Raw genomic sequence first — 14,445 nt, 5'->3', positions numbered from 1 at the left:
CAACTTCCATCCTGCTCTCAAATTCACTTGGTCCATCTCGGACACCTCCCTCCCATTTCTTGACCTCACCGTTTCCATCTCCGGCGAGTCACCAGACTGATGTTTACTACAAACCCACAGATTCCAATAACTCCCTGGACCACACCTCTTCCCACACAGTATCCTGCAAGAACTCCATCCCATTCTCCCAATTCCTCCACCTCTGCCGCATCTACTCGGACAAGGGAAACTTTCCACTCTTGAATATCCCAGATGTCCACCTATTTCGAGCAACATGCATTTCCTCCCTCTGTCATCCAAACCGCTTTCCACCGCACCACCTTCATTCCCCATTCCACTGCTCCAAACCCCCGCCCTTCCAAACGCAATAAAGGCTGGGTCCCCCTTATCCTCACCTACCACCCCAATAGTCTCCGCATCTAACGCATCATCCTTAAACCCTTCCGCCAACTCCAATTAGACCCCACCACCAAGACCATCTTCCAGTCCCCACCCCTCTCTGCCTTCCGCAAGGACCATTCCCTTCGACAATCCTTGGTTTGCGCCACTCTCCCCACCAACCCCCTTCGAGCCACCAAGTACCTTCCCCGGTAACCGGAAAAGATGCAGAGCCTGTAGGTACACCAGCCGGTCACCTCCATCCAGGGCCCCAAACAGTCCTTCCAGGTGAGACTGAGGTTCACCTGCCTCTCTTCCAACCTCGTTTACTGCATCAGGTGCTCCCCATGTTGTCTTAGGGAATAGTTCACCGAACATCGCAGCTGGGTCTGCAAGAGCCGACCAAACCTCCTACTCATCCCCCAATTTAATTCCCCTTCCCACTCCCTTTCTGACATGACCATCCTTGGCATCCTCCATTGCCTCAATGAAACACACTGCAAATTGGAGGAACAACACCTCATCTTCCACCTGGGCAGCCTACAGCCCAGAGGACAAAACTTTGAGTTCTCCAATTTCAAATAATCTCTCTTCGCATCCCCTAACTCCCTTCCCAGCCCCTCCCCTCCCTTCCACTGCTCCCTGCCACCAACTGGATTCATTCCTCCCATTGACCAACCAGTTCATCCCCTCTACCTGTCTTCACCAAACCCTACTTTACAACCTTACACCCACCACCCGTTTTATCTGCAGCTCCCCCCCCCACACCCAGCCCCAGTCCTGAAGAAGGGTTACACCCAAAACATCAGCTTCTCCACCTCCTGATGCTGCCTGCCTTGCTGTGTTCTACTTCCAGCCTCCTCCTGTCTACCTTGGATCCCAGCATCCAGTATAGCATTTGTTTTGGCTTTAACCCTGTATTCAACATCCAAATTTGACCTTCCTAAATGAATCACGTCTTATTTAACCAGGTTTAACTCCATCTGCCACTTCTCAGCCCAGCTCTGCATCCTGTCAGTGTCTCGTTGTAGTCTGTAACAGCCCTCGCCACGATCCACGACATCACCGACCTTTGTGTCACTGGCAAACTTACTAACCCATCCTTCCACTTCTTCATCCAAGTCACTTATAAAAACTACAAAGAGCAGACGCCCAAGAGCAGATCCTTGTGGGACACCACTGGTCACCGAACTCCAGGAGGAATACTTTCCATCCACGACCACTCGCTGTCTTCTTTCAGCCAGCCAATTCTGTATCCAGACAGCCAAAATTCCCGATATCCCATACCTCCTAACATTCTGAATAAACCTACCATGGGGAACCTTATCAAATGCCTTACTGAAATCCATTTACAGCACATCCACTGCTCAACCTTCGTCAACTTGTCTCATCACATCCTCAGAGATCCCAATAAGGCCAGTGAGGCATGACCTGCCCCTCACAAAGCCATGCTGACTGTGTTTAATCAAATAATGTCTTTCCAAATGGTCATAAATCCTGTCTCTCAGAATCCTTTCCAGCACCTTGCTTACCACAGACGAAAGACTGACTGGTCTGTAATTCCCAGGGATTTCCCTATTCCCTTTCTTGAACAGAGGAACAGCATTCTCCTCCCTCCAATCAGCCTGTACTATTCCCATGGAGAGTGAGGATGCAAAGATCATCACCAGAGGTGTAGTAATCTAATTCCTCATTTCCTGTAGTAACCTCGGATATATCTGGTCTGGCTCTGGGGACTTATCTAACTTGATGCTTCCCAGAATTTCCAGCACCTCCATTTCCTTAATGTCAATCTGTTCAAGCTTATTAACCTGGTCCACAATGTTCTCATTATCAACGAGGTCCCCCTCTCTTGAACAAGTTCCCTCCACTATCCCTGATCAGCCCGACCCTCTCGCTGATCATTCTCTTATTCCTCACGTAAGTGCAGACTGCCTCTTGGTTTTCCCAAATCCTTTCCCCCAAGGCTTTTTCATGCCCCCTCCGAGCTCTCCTCAGTCCGTTTCTTGAGTTCTTTCCTACCTATACTGTAATCCTCTAAAGCTGTGCCAGGTCCTTGCTTCCAAAACCTTCAGTAAGCTTCCTTCTTCCTCTTGACAAGAAGCTCCTCTTCTCTTGCCATCCAAGGCTCCTTAACCTGACCATTCCTTTGCCTGTCTCAGTGAGACAGAGTTATCCAACACTCACAACCAGTGTTCCTTAAACAGCCTTCACATTTCTGTTGTACAGTTCCCGCAGAACAATGTTCCCAATTTATACTCCACAGCTCCTGTCTAATAGCGATATAAATTCCCCTCCCCCAATTAATTATGGATGTTTATAAAATCATGAGGGGCATGGATAAGGTAAGTAACAAACTCTTTTCCCAAAGAGTTAGGGAGTTCAAAACTAGAGCGCATAATTTTAAACTGAGTGGAGAAAGATTTAAAAGGAAGCTGAGGGGAAATGTTCTCACACAGAGGCTGGTTCAAATGTGGCATGAACTGTTAGAGGAAGTGGCAGATGCAGGTACAGTTATAACTTTTAATAGATATTTGGACAGCAGTGCGTTCAGGCAGTGGTCACAGCAATGGCTCCATGGGCCATCGATCTGGTCAGAAGGAAATAATGTCCAATTCTCTGGCCTTGGTTTTCCACTCAAGGGAAACAGTTTATCCTTCCCATAAAGTTATGGAGGTTGTGGGCAGTCACCTTCATATAAGAGATGTAATCTTGTAAAAAATTCTTGAAGCAACATGTCACCCAACTCAAACCAGCCAGTCACCTGCTGGTGTCCAGCAGCTCCCACTGCTGCTGGTGAATTCCTGGCTGGTCATTCTAGGCAGTGGCTTCACCTTCATTGTTGCTGTGGCTGGATGGTAAGTCCTACTGCACCGGAGTTTAGGATGGGTAGCCCACAGGCAGAAAGACCTCACAGTCTTTGCTGTTCTCTCTCATGGAGGTCTCAGACAGCAGTATGAGGGAGAGTCTGGACAAATACCTCAGTGAGGCCAGAGGGGTTCGGAGACGTGTCTTGTCAGCTTGGACCAGGAGAAGGCCTTTGGGAGAATATCCAACACCTACTTAATCAACTTGCTCTTCAAATGGGGTTAATGCAGGGACTCCACAATTGGATCCATCTGCTCTACACAAACATCAGTGGGACAGTTTAAATAATGGGTGGGAATCGGAAAGCTTTCCGATCAGAGATGGAGGCAGGCAGGACTGTCCTCTCTCCCGCCCTGTTTGTGTGCTGTATTGAACCATTTACTGAGTACAATAGGAAGGAGGCAGGTGTAGGAAAAGGGAAAATGCCAGGTACCGCAGGCACTGAGTTCAAATCATCCCTGCACATGGAAAACATCACTGCTTTCTGCACAGATCCACCGTCAGTGATCAGATTGATGAGAATCTGTGACCAGTTCAAACTGGCTTCAGGACACAAGATCAACTGCAGCAAGAATGGGCTCCTGTTCCTTTTCAGAACTGGGCCAATCAATCCTTTGCCCTTTGCCCTGTCCGAGCAGACTACCTGAAGGTGCTGGGAATGTGATTCAGAGGAGCCGAGGCGTGTGCTAGAACCTGGAAGGTGTGTGTTACTGTGATGTGACTGAAACTGGGATGGGGAAGTGACATTCCCTCTCCATTGGAGTTAAGGAGCTGGTCACCAGCTGGGAGATGCTTCTTCATTTCTCAATGTGCTGTCACTTTGGCCCATACTCCACTCCTGGACAGTGGAGGTCACTCAAAACATCTTCCACTTTGTCTGGAGTTCAACCACGGGCCATGTCTGTGGGGACACAGCCGTAGGGAATGTACCCAACACCCGCCTCAGCCCAATATAAAACACAGATCTGTGGATACTGGGAATCGGAAAGAAAACAGGCAAGTGCTGGAGAAACTCAGTAGATCTGGCAACATGGACAGAGAGAAAAACAGAGTTAATGTTTCCAGTCCAGTGATCCTTCTTCAGAATTGCTGAGTTTCTCCAGCACTTTGTGTTGTGTTTCTGATTTCCAGCACCCACCGTTCTTTGTTCCATATTACTGTGGTTTATCAGGTCAGGTTTCACTCTGAGATCTGATGTGTCCAGTATCACCATCAGCTGGGATTGGGACACAATTAAAGTTACCTGGGCCTTGGGCGTTCTGTATATCCAGAAGGTTCCCATTTGGTTTCACTGGAGTTGATCTTGTTCTGATCCCAGCTGGAGGAGAGAGGGTACTCCCTGTCAGATCCACCCTGTCCACCCAGAGTCTCACTGCCTCTGCATGTTGCTCTCACCGTGGTTCAGGTGAGGAACAGACCATCACCAGCTCCTTGTGGGATGTGCCTCAGTGGGAACAGATAAACTCATCGTCCGGGAATGACTTTATCGGCTAACAGCCTGAGGTGGAGCCAAATGTGGACAGGACTGACATCACCTTCAAGGCCCCTCATTTCCTTACCCTGTCTGACTGTTCCCAGTCTATCTCCACTCCCTATCCCACCTCTGCCCTCCCCTGAATTCCTTGTGTATCCCTCCACCCCCTTGACCCCATTCCCCCAGCTCCCCTCACTGCCACAACCTGGCCATTCCCAATGCTCCATGCCAGCTGCCAGCTTTCTGTCCCTCTCCCTTGTGCCATAACCAAGAGAAAGTGCTGCCCTCAGACCAAACTGCAGAAACCTGCCTCTGTACATCACCGGGAAACTAACGTGAACCGGGCTCACCAGATTCTCACACACTGCTGACTGGGGCTTCAAGGAGGGACTGGGTTTTTATGTTCATGAATATTCATGGGATCCAAATGTAAACCAAGTAGGAAGCCCCACAGTCTGGTGTAATACCTGACAAACTGTAAACACACGGCTTTATCTCAACACCACAACCTGTCATTGGGAAATACAACAATTCACACCCGGCCTAATTCAGCCACACTCCCAGCACATCTCCTCAGTTCATCAGAAAAGCCAGATTGGACGGATAACATTAACTCTGTTTCTCTCTCCACAGATGCTGCCAGACCTGCTGAGTTTCTCCAGCACTTTCTCATTTCATTCCATTTCCTGCTCTTGCAGGTTTCATGAGATCCCCCCAACATTTCTGCTCTTGCTGTAAACCAGGCAGTCAGTCTGGCCGACTGTCACTCAGGAGGCTGGACAGAATGATGGAAATGTCTCCCTCCAGGGAAGATCATGAGGAGCTCCACCTCCCCAGTCTTGTCAGGTCGACCTGGGCAACCATCCTACAACCCAAAGGACTTAACATTGAGTTCCTGAATCTCCAATAACCTTCCGACCGATCCCCCTGCTCCCTTTCCAGCCCCACCCCCTCCCTTCCATTCCACCCACTGACCCCTCCTTCCAGCTCCCAACCGGATCCATCCCTCCCATTGACCAACCAGGTCGTACCCACTACCAGTGTTCTCCAATCCTCCACATCTCTCCCCTCCCCTCTCTTTATCTGCAGCTCCCCACCCGGCCCCCATCCCCACATCCAGTCCTGATGAAGGGTTAGACCCGAAGCATTGACTTCTCCACCTCCTGATGCTGCCGGGCTTGCTGTGCTCTTCAAGCCTCCTGTTTGTCTACTTGGTCAGGCCCCTGCTGGGCTCTCTGCACCCTCCCCATTAATATCGAGGCCCCTGTCCCAGCCATTTTCACTGAATAACATCCTGATTGTGGACATACTGCTGTCCACAAGTCTGGATCAATAATATCATAGAATCCCTCCAGTGTGGAAACAGACCATTTACTAACCAGTCCACACCGACCCTCCGAAGAGTATCCCACCCAGACCCAATCCCCTACCCTATTACTCTACATTTTCCCCGACTACTGCACCTCACCTAGATATTCGTGAACACTGTGGGGAATTTAGCTTGGCCAGTTCACCGAACCTGCACATCTTTGAGCTGTGGGAGGAAACCGGAGCACCCGGAGGAAACCCACGCAGACACGGGGAGAATGTGCAAACTCCACACAGACAGTCGCCTGAAGCTGGAATCGAACCCGGGTCCCTGGCGCTGTGAGGCAGCTAGTCACTGAGTTACTGTGTCACCTTAATCTCCTGTAGTTCGATGATTGGTGAATAAACAGATTTATTCTCGCGGTATACAGAAGGAGATGGGGTGGGAAAATGCAGATATACTCAGATGATATCATGATGTTTGTAAATGTAAGATCTTGTTCACCTGAAGCCCAGGAATTAAAGCCTGCCTTTAGCTGAAGTGAGGAGGAGCCATGTCAGAAATACTGGAGACACAGCAGGTTCCAGATAAAGAGAGAATAATCCCCAGATTCATCCACAAAGGGAATAACAAACAGAAACACTGACAGTCTGGAATCCATATCAATACAGATTCAGAGGGAGTGGGTTCCTTCCATTACCTGGACGGAGGGTTCGTTCTTCAACTGAGTGACAACGGCCCTCGGGTTCCCGAATATAGGTGACGCAAATGGCAAAGAAATCTGAACAGCAGTGACCTCCATCCGACCATCAGGGCCCACCTGCACAATGATAATAAGATTGTTTGTAACAGTTTCCAGTGTCTTTTACTGAACAAGCCAGTGACAATGTAACCTTGTTGTTTAATAATTCCATGGTGACAGGTTGAACGAGGCAGAGAGTGGGTTTTAAGGGAGTTGACGATCTGTCACTTCGACCTTCACTCTGAATGAGGGATATGATTTGGAGGAGCTGGTGTTGGACTGTGGTGGACAAAGTTAAAAATCCCACAACACCTAGTTACAGTCCAACAGGTTTATTTGGAAGCACTAACTTTCGGAGCGCTGCTCCTTCATCAGGTGGTTGTGCTGTAGGATCATAAGACAGATCACAAAATTTTGCTCTTAATCTTGTGTCTTACAATCTTATACTCCACAACCACCTGATGAAGGAGCAGCGCCTCTGAACGTTAGAGCTTCCAAATAAACCTGTTGGACTATCCCAGCATTCCACAGTTCATCAATCTTTCAGGAAGTTTGAATGGGAATCAGACAGAAAATGCAGTTTATGGACTTGGAGCCTCCGTGAACCCTCTGGTTTTAATGATGGGGCCCACCTTGGTGTTGACACTAGGAGCGGGAGCTGTTCCCACACAAGGAAAAGGCCCAATGGTGATAGGACCCGGGGGTGAGGGACATGCTGAATGGGTAAGGGGGAGTGGGTAATGAGGTGCCAATCTCAGTGTCCCCTCACTGAAAGACAGGGCCTGGCACCATCTCAAAAGAACTTTTCATCCTGTGAGCAGAGCGATCTTGTTCATCAGGATCACTTGGTTGATTTCCAACTGCCCTCTGAAATGGCCGAGCAAGCCACTCAGTTGTGTCAATCGCAATAAAGTCTGAGTTGGACAGCAGTGGGTCAGGAAGGCAGCTCACCACCACCTTCTCAAAGGGAATTACCAACGGGCAAGAAATGCTGACCTCGCCAGTGACACCTATGTACCAGGAATAAATTGAAGGAAATAGTTTAGTATGAAAACCTGGTCCATGTTTTCTGTTAATCTGGGTCTAAAAAGACAAGTAAATGAGGGAGTTTTAAATATGATGTAAAAATCATTAACTTTTGTCATGACTCTGGGAATAGCAGGGTTTGATTTCCAGTCCATTCCCCCCGTGAGGTGGAACAGCAAAGAGAGTGAGGGGGCATTGAGCTCCTGTGTCACCACTGGGCACACAGAGATTCACAACAGGCAGGGCAGGGCTGGGAGGAGGGGATCTGAAGCCCTTACCCCCTGACTGTTTGTGTTTTCTCAGACAGGACTCCGTGCTCCAGAAGGACAGTCAGCTGCTGAGACCAGGGAGCTGGATTCCAGTTGGAGAAGGAGGGTCCTTCAGAGGATGCAGCATCACATCATTCCCCAACACCCCCCCCCCCCCCCCCCCCCCCCCAACAACACAGACCCTCTCCGGGCAGTGGCTATCTGCTCACTGTCTGATACAATGTCACAAGCTGGTGAGTACATCACTGCCTCTCCTGAGCAGCTGATGGAGGCTGTGATGACTGAAGCCACTGACAGACAGAGGTCTGGTAGAGGCCAGGCCCATGCTGAGCCCCAGGCTGATGAGGGGCCTCTGCAATCAGTAACATGGAACCTGCTGCAGTCACAGCAAGAGGTGAGGGAGCTGCTAGAGGCTGACACCCCCATGGGTGGACAATGGAGGAGTCCATTCAGGCCATCGGTGCTATCCTGTCCCAGCCGTGGGTGTGTCTTGCTTCCTGTATGATGGGTGCGTGCCCCTCATGGAGAGCCACATCCAGCAGGTCACTTGATGGATACACACCCACAGGGTGTCCAGGTGAGAGAGGAACAACATAGCTGGAGAGTCTCTCCCAGGGGCTCTTCCATCTCCCCATCACACAATGGGGCAGGTGTCCCTTGCAGTGGAGGAGAAGAGGCTCCTTCTGTCTCAGGGCCTTCTCTCAGTGTGCTCCGAGTACACACAGAGCCTCCTCAGCCCCTCTGCCAGTGACCCCAGCACCTCCCGTAGCCATGGGGACACACTGAGCTCCAGTAGCTGTGAGGCAGTCCCACAGCATGTCAGGGTCCTTCAGGCCTCAGGCGGTGAATGGACAGCTCCCAAGGACATCAGGGAAGGCAGTGTTTGGTCATTACCTCAGCTGGGTCACTGTGTGTGGAGAGTTTGGGCCCTAGACTCCCTTACCCCCTCTACATCCTCCTGGTCAGATGAGGAGTGACAATTGATGATGTGGTCCTGATGAAAGGCCTCCCCCCTCTGCAGTGTGAGGTTGCACAGAGCACAGGGACAGTATGGGAGGCCCTTTCTGGGACATAGTGCAGACCAGCCAATGGGATCACGTGTTTAAGAGGCCAAGGGCCTGCTCATGCATTGCTGGGTCACACTGTGACAGGCCGTGTACCTTTCCCCTGCTATAATGGGAGGGTTGGCCACGTGTCTGTGTCTGCAATGGCCACCCCTTGTCCCTGAGGATCCTTTCCGGAAGGTGCACAGGAGGAGAGAACAGCTGGAGCATCGGGAACAGGGAAAGTGTGTGGATCAGTGACTCCCAAACTTTAGACAAAAATCACTGTGTTCCCAGAGCTGTGAGAGTGTGGGTGGGAAGAGGGAACCGTGACAGCATTGGAGGGACAGGGGGGAGAGTTGTGAAAACTGAGGAGTGCAAAGGGAGCTGTGAGAGTCTAGTCTTGTCGGCTCACTCCCATTTCCCTTGATTTATTCTGTCGGATACAAATTTATTGCTCTCATGTGCCCATCAAATTTCCTTTTGAAATTACTGATCCTTTCCACCCCCAATAATCTCGAAGGTAATGAATCCCACGTCACAAACACTCACAGTATAAAAACATTCTTCCTCACACTCCCACTGCAACGTTTATAAAACCCTTAAATCCCTGTTCCCTGACACTTGTACAATCAGGAAATGGCAGTAGCTTCACACTGTCCACATTCTCCAATCTTCTCACTATCTTCTGCCTCTCTGTCAAATCATCCCCCAATCCCCATTGAGGAACGTGCAGGGATTGGAACAAGGTCAGGCAGCTGGCTCTCAGAGAATATGCACTCCCTGATTGGGGCTATTCACCTGGTTCAACCAATAGGAGAACATCACATGATCCAGGGTTCAAAGGTTGGCTGTTGCTCTGAAAGGGAAGTGACACGATTGAGCTAAAATCTGACAAAAGGTGATTTTGGAATGACTGTTTAGGAGCAATGGCACAGCAACTAATTGGGAGACTTCTCTGAAACTGGCAGGTTATAGTCTACCAGGTTTATTTGAAAGTACAGGCTTTCGGAGCGCTGATCCTTCGTCAGGGGTAGTACTCTGAAAGCTTGTCCTTCCAAATAAACCTGTTGGACTATACCCTGGTGTTATGTGATTTTTAACTTTGTGCATCCCAGTCCAACACTGGCACCTCCACATCATCCCTGAAAATGGGCAGAAGTATCTGAAATGAGGGGGTCCAAATGACCTTTGCAGCAAATCTCCAATCATTGTGCTTTCTGCATAACCCAGTGTTGTGTAAGGGTAATAGGACCCTGGAGCAAGCTTGCTGAGATGTCATAGAGCTGCACATCTCTGGGTATAAATACACTGGGAAAAACACGAAGGTGTGACTCTCTGGAAGACATGGGCATCAACACTGGAAGGAAACAGATTAATCATTTCCTGTTTTAACTATAAGTCAAATTTTGGTGTAAGGTCACCATGTATCTGAATATTTTGTATACAGCCTCATGACCAGTGTTAATGTGAAGAATAGGCTACGATAGGCTTTCACTTGTCTTCTCCACAACCAGTCTGTCTCAAACCCAAACCTCACTGTGTGGCAGAAAAACCCAGGAGGAAAGAGGAAGCAGTTTGCCACCTTGTCAGCAACAGCCTTCAGTTCACTCTGACAACAGAAGAATGGGCTGATTTATCTTACTGCAAGTGATGCAGGACCGAATGGGGAAAGATACATTGTGCTTTAGGTGATTCTCTCAGACTGACAGATCTATTTCATTCCCAAAATTTAATCAATGAAATTATCAATCTTTGAAGGCCAGTGAAGTTACATACAGAGTAACAATTGTATTGCAGAGGGAGCTGTGCCTGGGCAGATAGATTACAGCAGTTATTTTGAGTTTTGGAAGTATATTGCCCGTGTTGGGAGCAAAAATTCCATGTTGGAATAGGAAGGTCAGGGAAACTGAGACATCAGGCAAAGGAGAGAGCTCCATTTTTTAATGGATTTAGGGAGGAGGTACCTTGTAGCTGTGGGCAGACTGAAGGCCCTCATGTAGGAGCTTCCAAATGGAGTCAGGACAGATTGCAAGGGAGATGGCACCTCAATGCCTGGCCCTGCCACTAAATAGTGTATGGTCTCACGTGTATGGGAAAGGTGAGTGCATGCACCATCCATTGGGACATCCCACCAAGTGTACCACATATTCTTAACCACTCAATACACCAAACCCTTCTCACTCACTGGTAGCACTCAGCAACACTCAGTGCTCATGCTAAACACACACACACACACACACCAACACCAACTCTTGCTGCTACTACTCCCATCCAGATATTCAGCTATGGGTCATCACCCCGACACACTGCAACAGACTCAATCACATTTTACAGGAGAAGGTTCTCCATAATAGCTACAGGGCCGACAGAATCAGTGGGGACAGGACCATTTCATTCACAGAGGGACCTCTGGGAATATGCTGAGAATCATGGGGACAGCTGGAACAGAGCCCATGGCTTCATGGGGGACATTAAGGATGACGGTGAGTAACTGCCCCTGCTACTCTCAATCCCCTCCTCACTCTCACCCTGAGATGGGGAATCAAACGAAAGCTGCAGACTGTGGGACCATGGATCTGGTGCTTTCCTCTGCCTCTCCCTCCAACATCCCAACCCTCCCGTTCTGATTGGCTGCTTTCAGATTCCCAGGAAGTGCCGGCTGGGGACCTCCTCACAGCCTTGAGGAGGCGGAAGTTCAAACCCAGGTCACTGGTGAGGGGGCATTGTAACGTGATCTCACAGGTGAGCTGCCAGGGGAAATGGGTACCTAGTGTGCCAACTCCATGGAGGGCACGTTCTGCTGCAGGGAACACAGATGGGGACATTAATGGGAGGCCTACAGAAGGAGGTTGATGGGAATGAACACTGAGATGCTTGGTACATTAGCAGGCCATGTCAGACAGCCTATCAAAGGGCATGGAGAAGCTCAGTCCCAATGTGACAGAGGGCACTGCACAGAGCTTGGATCCCATCATTTCCCCTGTGGCAGTGGGAGCCAGCTCCTTGACTGCAGCAGCTGACAGGGCAGTGATCCAGTATCTGTGCTCACTGTCTCAGCCTCTGCTGAAGCACAGACAGAAGCCAAGAAACCCCTCAATGCTGCAGTGTGAGTTCAGACCGAGGTCGTGCTTGGTCCCATGCAGGCTCAGACCCGCTGTGAACATGACTGTGGATCCCAGTGGGCAAAGGGGTTTGCAGGGTCTTGGAGCAAGCCAGCAGCTCGTCCTCCAACAGATCACTAGGGATCTGGGGATGCTGCCTGGGGGACTGGCAGAGGCACCATGGAGCATCAACCTGCTGCCCTCTCTCAGGGTAACAGCATTTGTGCTCTCACTGTGGCCACTCCACCAGTCCCCTTGCTGTTGTCCCTTACCCTGTCAGTCCAGACAGCTGCTGTCTGTTGTGAGATGGTGCAGTCTGAAGCCAGGCCCAGGGTTTCCCCAGGACATCCTGCAAAAGTCACCTGCAGTCTCCCCCATTGGAAGTCAGCTGCCTTCCACTAACCATGCAGTAACCAATGGGGTAAAGCTGCACAGGAACACCAGGACAGGCCCTCGGGCACTGCACAAGGATGGTCAGTTCCCATTTGTCCATGTCACTGGCTATGTTCCTGAATAAAGATTCTGTGATGCACATGTTTGTTGCTTGGCCCTGGGTGGTCCAAGTTGGGGAATCCAGTATTACATCAGGCAGGGAGGCTGCTGTGTAAAACCACGATAGCAACTCATCTCCTGGTTCCAGCCACACACAGGGCTCAGGGGGCACCTTCTCAAGAGGCTGTACCATGTGGGGTATACTGGAAACAGCTGGCACCACAGCACCCATCTCCAGGGGGGCACAGGGCTCATGTAGTCTCATCACAAGCAACATTACAAAGCTGAGACTTCCCCCCCCCCCCCCCCCCCTTTGTCATTGTTCAGATTATCCAGTTAGAAACGATCTGATTCTATTGAACTGTTGCAGTTAAATATTTGTATGATCCTTACTCTGGGGGGTATTTAATACTCAAATATTATCAAGTCAGACAATGTCACATTTCCTTACTGCACCCTTATTAATTACTGCATTGTGAAAACACTTACCCATGAGAAAGTGGCAGTAACTGTAAATGCTAAAGCACCTTTCACATCCACTTTGATCACAGCAGCCTTAGCATTTGGAAGTACAAAGGTTTCACTGTCCATTGGAAAATCCATATCCATCAGGACCTTACGTAGATCAGACTCCAGCCTGGAAAATGCCCCGACATTTCGCACTGGACTGGATAAGAAACAGGGATTCACACATAAGGGCAGATATTAACTTATTATAGTTCAGTGTATGTCATGAACAAAAACAGTAATTGCTGGTGAAACTCAGCAGGTCTGGTATCTGTGGGGAGAAAGCAGAATGAATGTTCCGAGTCCAGTGACTCTGCATCAGAACCCATCAGCCTTTATCATGATGTCATCACTATGTGTGCTGCTCTGATCCCTTCCTGCCATGCTCAGTCTGATAATAAACACACTGTAATAATTGCTAAGGTGTCTGATCCACGTTTCTGTTAATCCCCAAAGAAACCACATCACCACCAGATCAAACATAGCAGCTTCAATGGGGGCATCAGTCTCTTCTCAGTTCCTTCTCAGATGAATCTGAAGAACCATGAGGTAAGATTAAACTGGGAGACAAGAGCATTGTCAGACTTCCTAAAGGCAGTGGCTCAATGGCTTACCCAGCGTGAGATGCAGTTACTGAACACTGTAGTGACTGATACAAGGTCAGTCAGGTAGATCTCAGAGAATGAGTTCCCTGACTGGGGCTGTTAACCTGGTCCAATTAGAGAACACTGACTAAACATATATAGACAGGAGTGTTGGAGTGCATTATTTCCCCCTCCAACTCTATTTTAATTTAATCCCTGCCCTCCCCTTCACTGTTTGATCACACAGCACTGCTCTTTAATGTGAAGGGCACTGCTTGTCACTGGCCACTCGGGTGTTTCCTATCTTCCTGGTGGTGGAAATTGAATAAAGATTCGTACGCTGTGTTTCTCACTGTGTCTCACACCTGCACACACACACCATGGGTGCTGGGGAAAAAATAAGCAGTACAAAAATAAATTTAAAAAAATAGACAGGAGTGGTGGAGTGCATTATTTCCCCCTCCAACTCTATTTTGATTTAGTCCCTGCCCTCCCCTTCACTGTTTTGATCACACAGCACTGCCCTTTGATGTGAAGGGCAGTGCTTGTCACTGGCCACTCGGGTGTTTTCCTATTGAGAGTTGGATCAGTGTGAGTGTGCGCGCGCACGTGCAAGGGCTCTCGGCCTTGAAGGGGTCTGTCCCTGACT

At 49.4% G+C, this 14,445-nt stretch overlaps 1 protein-coding gene across 1 annotated transcript in view; it reads right to left on the bottom strand.

Annotated features, from left to right (window-relative positions):
* Nucleotides 1–14,445, bottom strand: part of LOC148147384 (uncharacterized) — a 184,590-nt gene that overhangs the window by 150,669 nt on the left and 19,476 nt on the right. Inside the window, exons 4-5 of the mRNA XM_087995607.1 lie at nucleotides 13,195–13,342; nucleotides 6,730–6,849 (exon numbers count right to left, since the gene is read on the bottom strand). Of these exons, the coding sequence (XP_087851733.1) occupies nucleotides 6,730–6,849; nucleotides 13,195–13,342 (268 nt within the window). The remainder of the gene's footprint in view (nucleotides 1–6,729; nucleotides 6,850–13,194; nucleotides 13,343–14,445) is intronic.

Source organism: Chiloscyllium plagiosum, unplaced genomic scaffold, assembly GCF_037043375.1.
Source record: "Chiloscyllium plagiosum isolate Xiang-an unplaced genomic scaffold, Cpla_swu_hap1 HiC_scaffold_17, whole genome shotgun sequence".
NCBI classification, from domain to species: domain Eukaryota; kingdom Metazoa; phylum Chordata; class Chondrichthyes; order Orectolobiformes; family Hemiscylliidae; genus Chiloscyllium; species Chiloscyllium plagiosum.
Note: the sequence above shows the minus strand (reverse complement) of the source record. Positions and strands in the feature narration are given on the sequence as shown.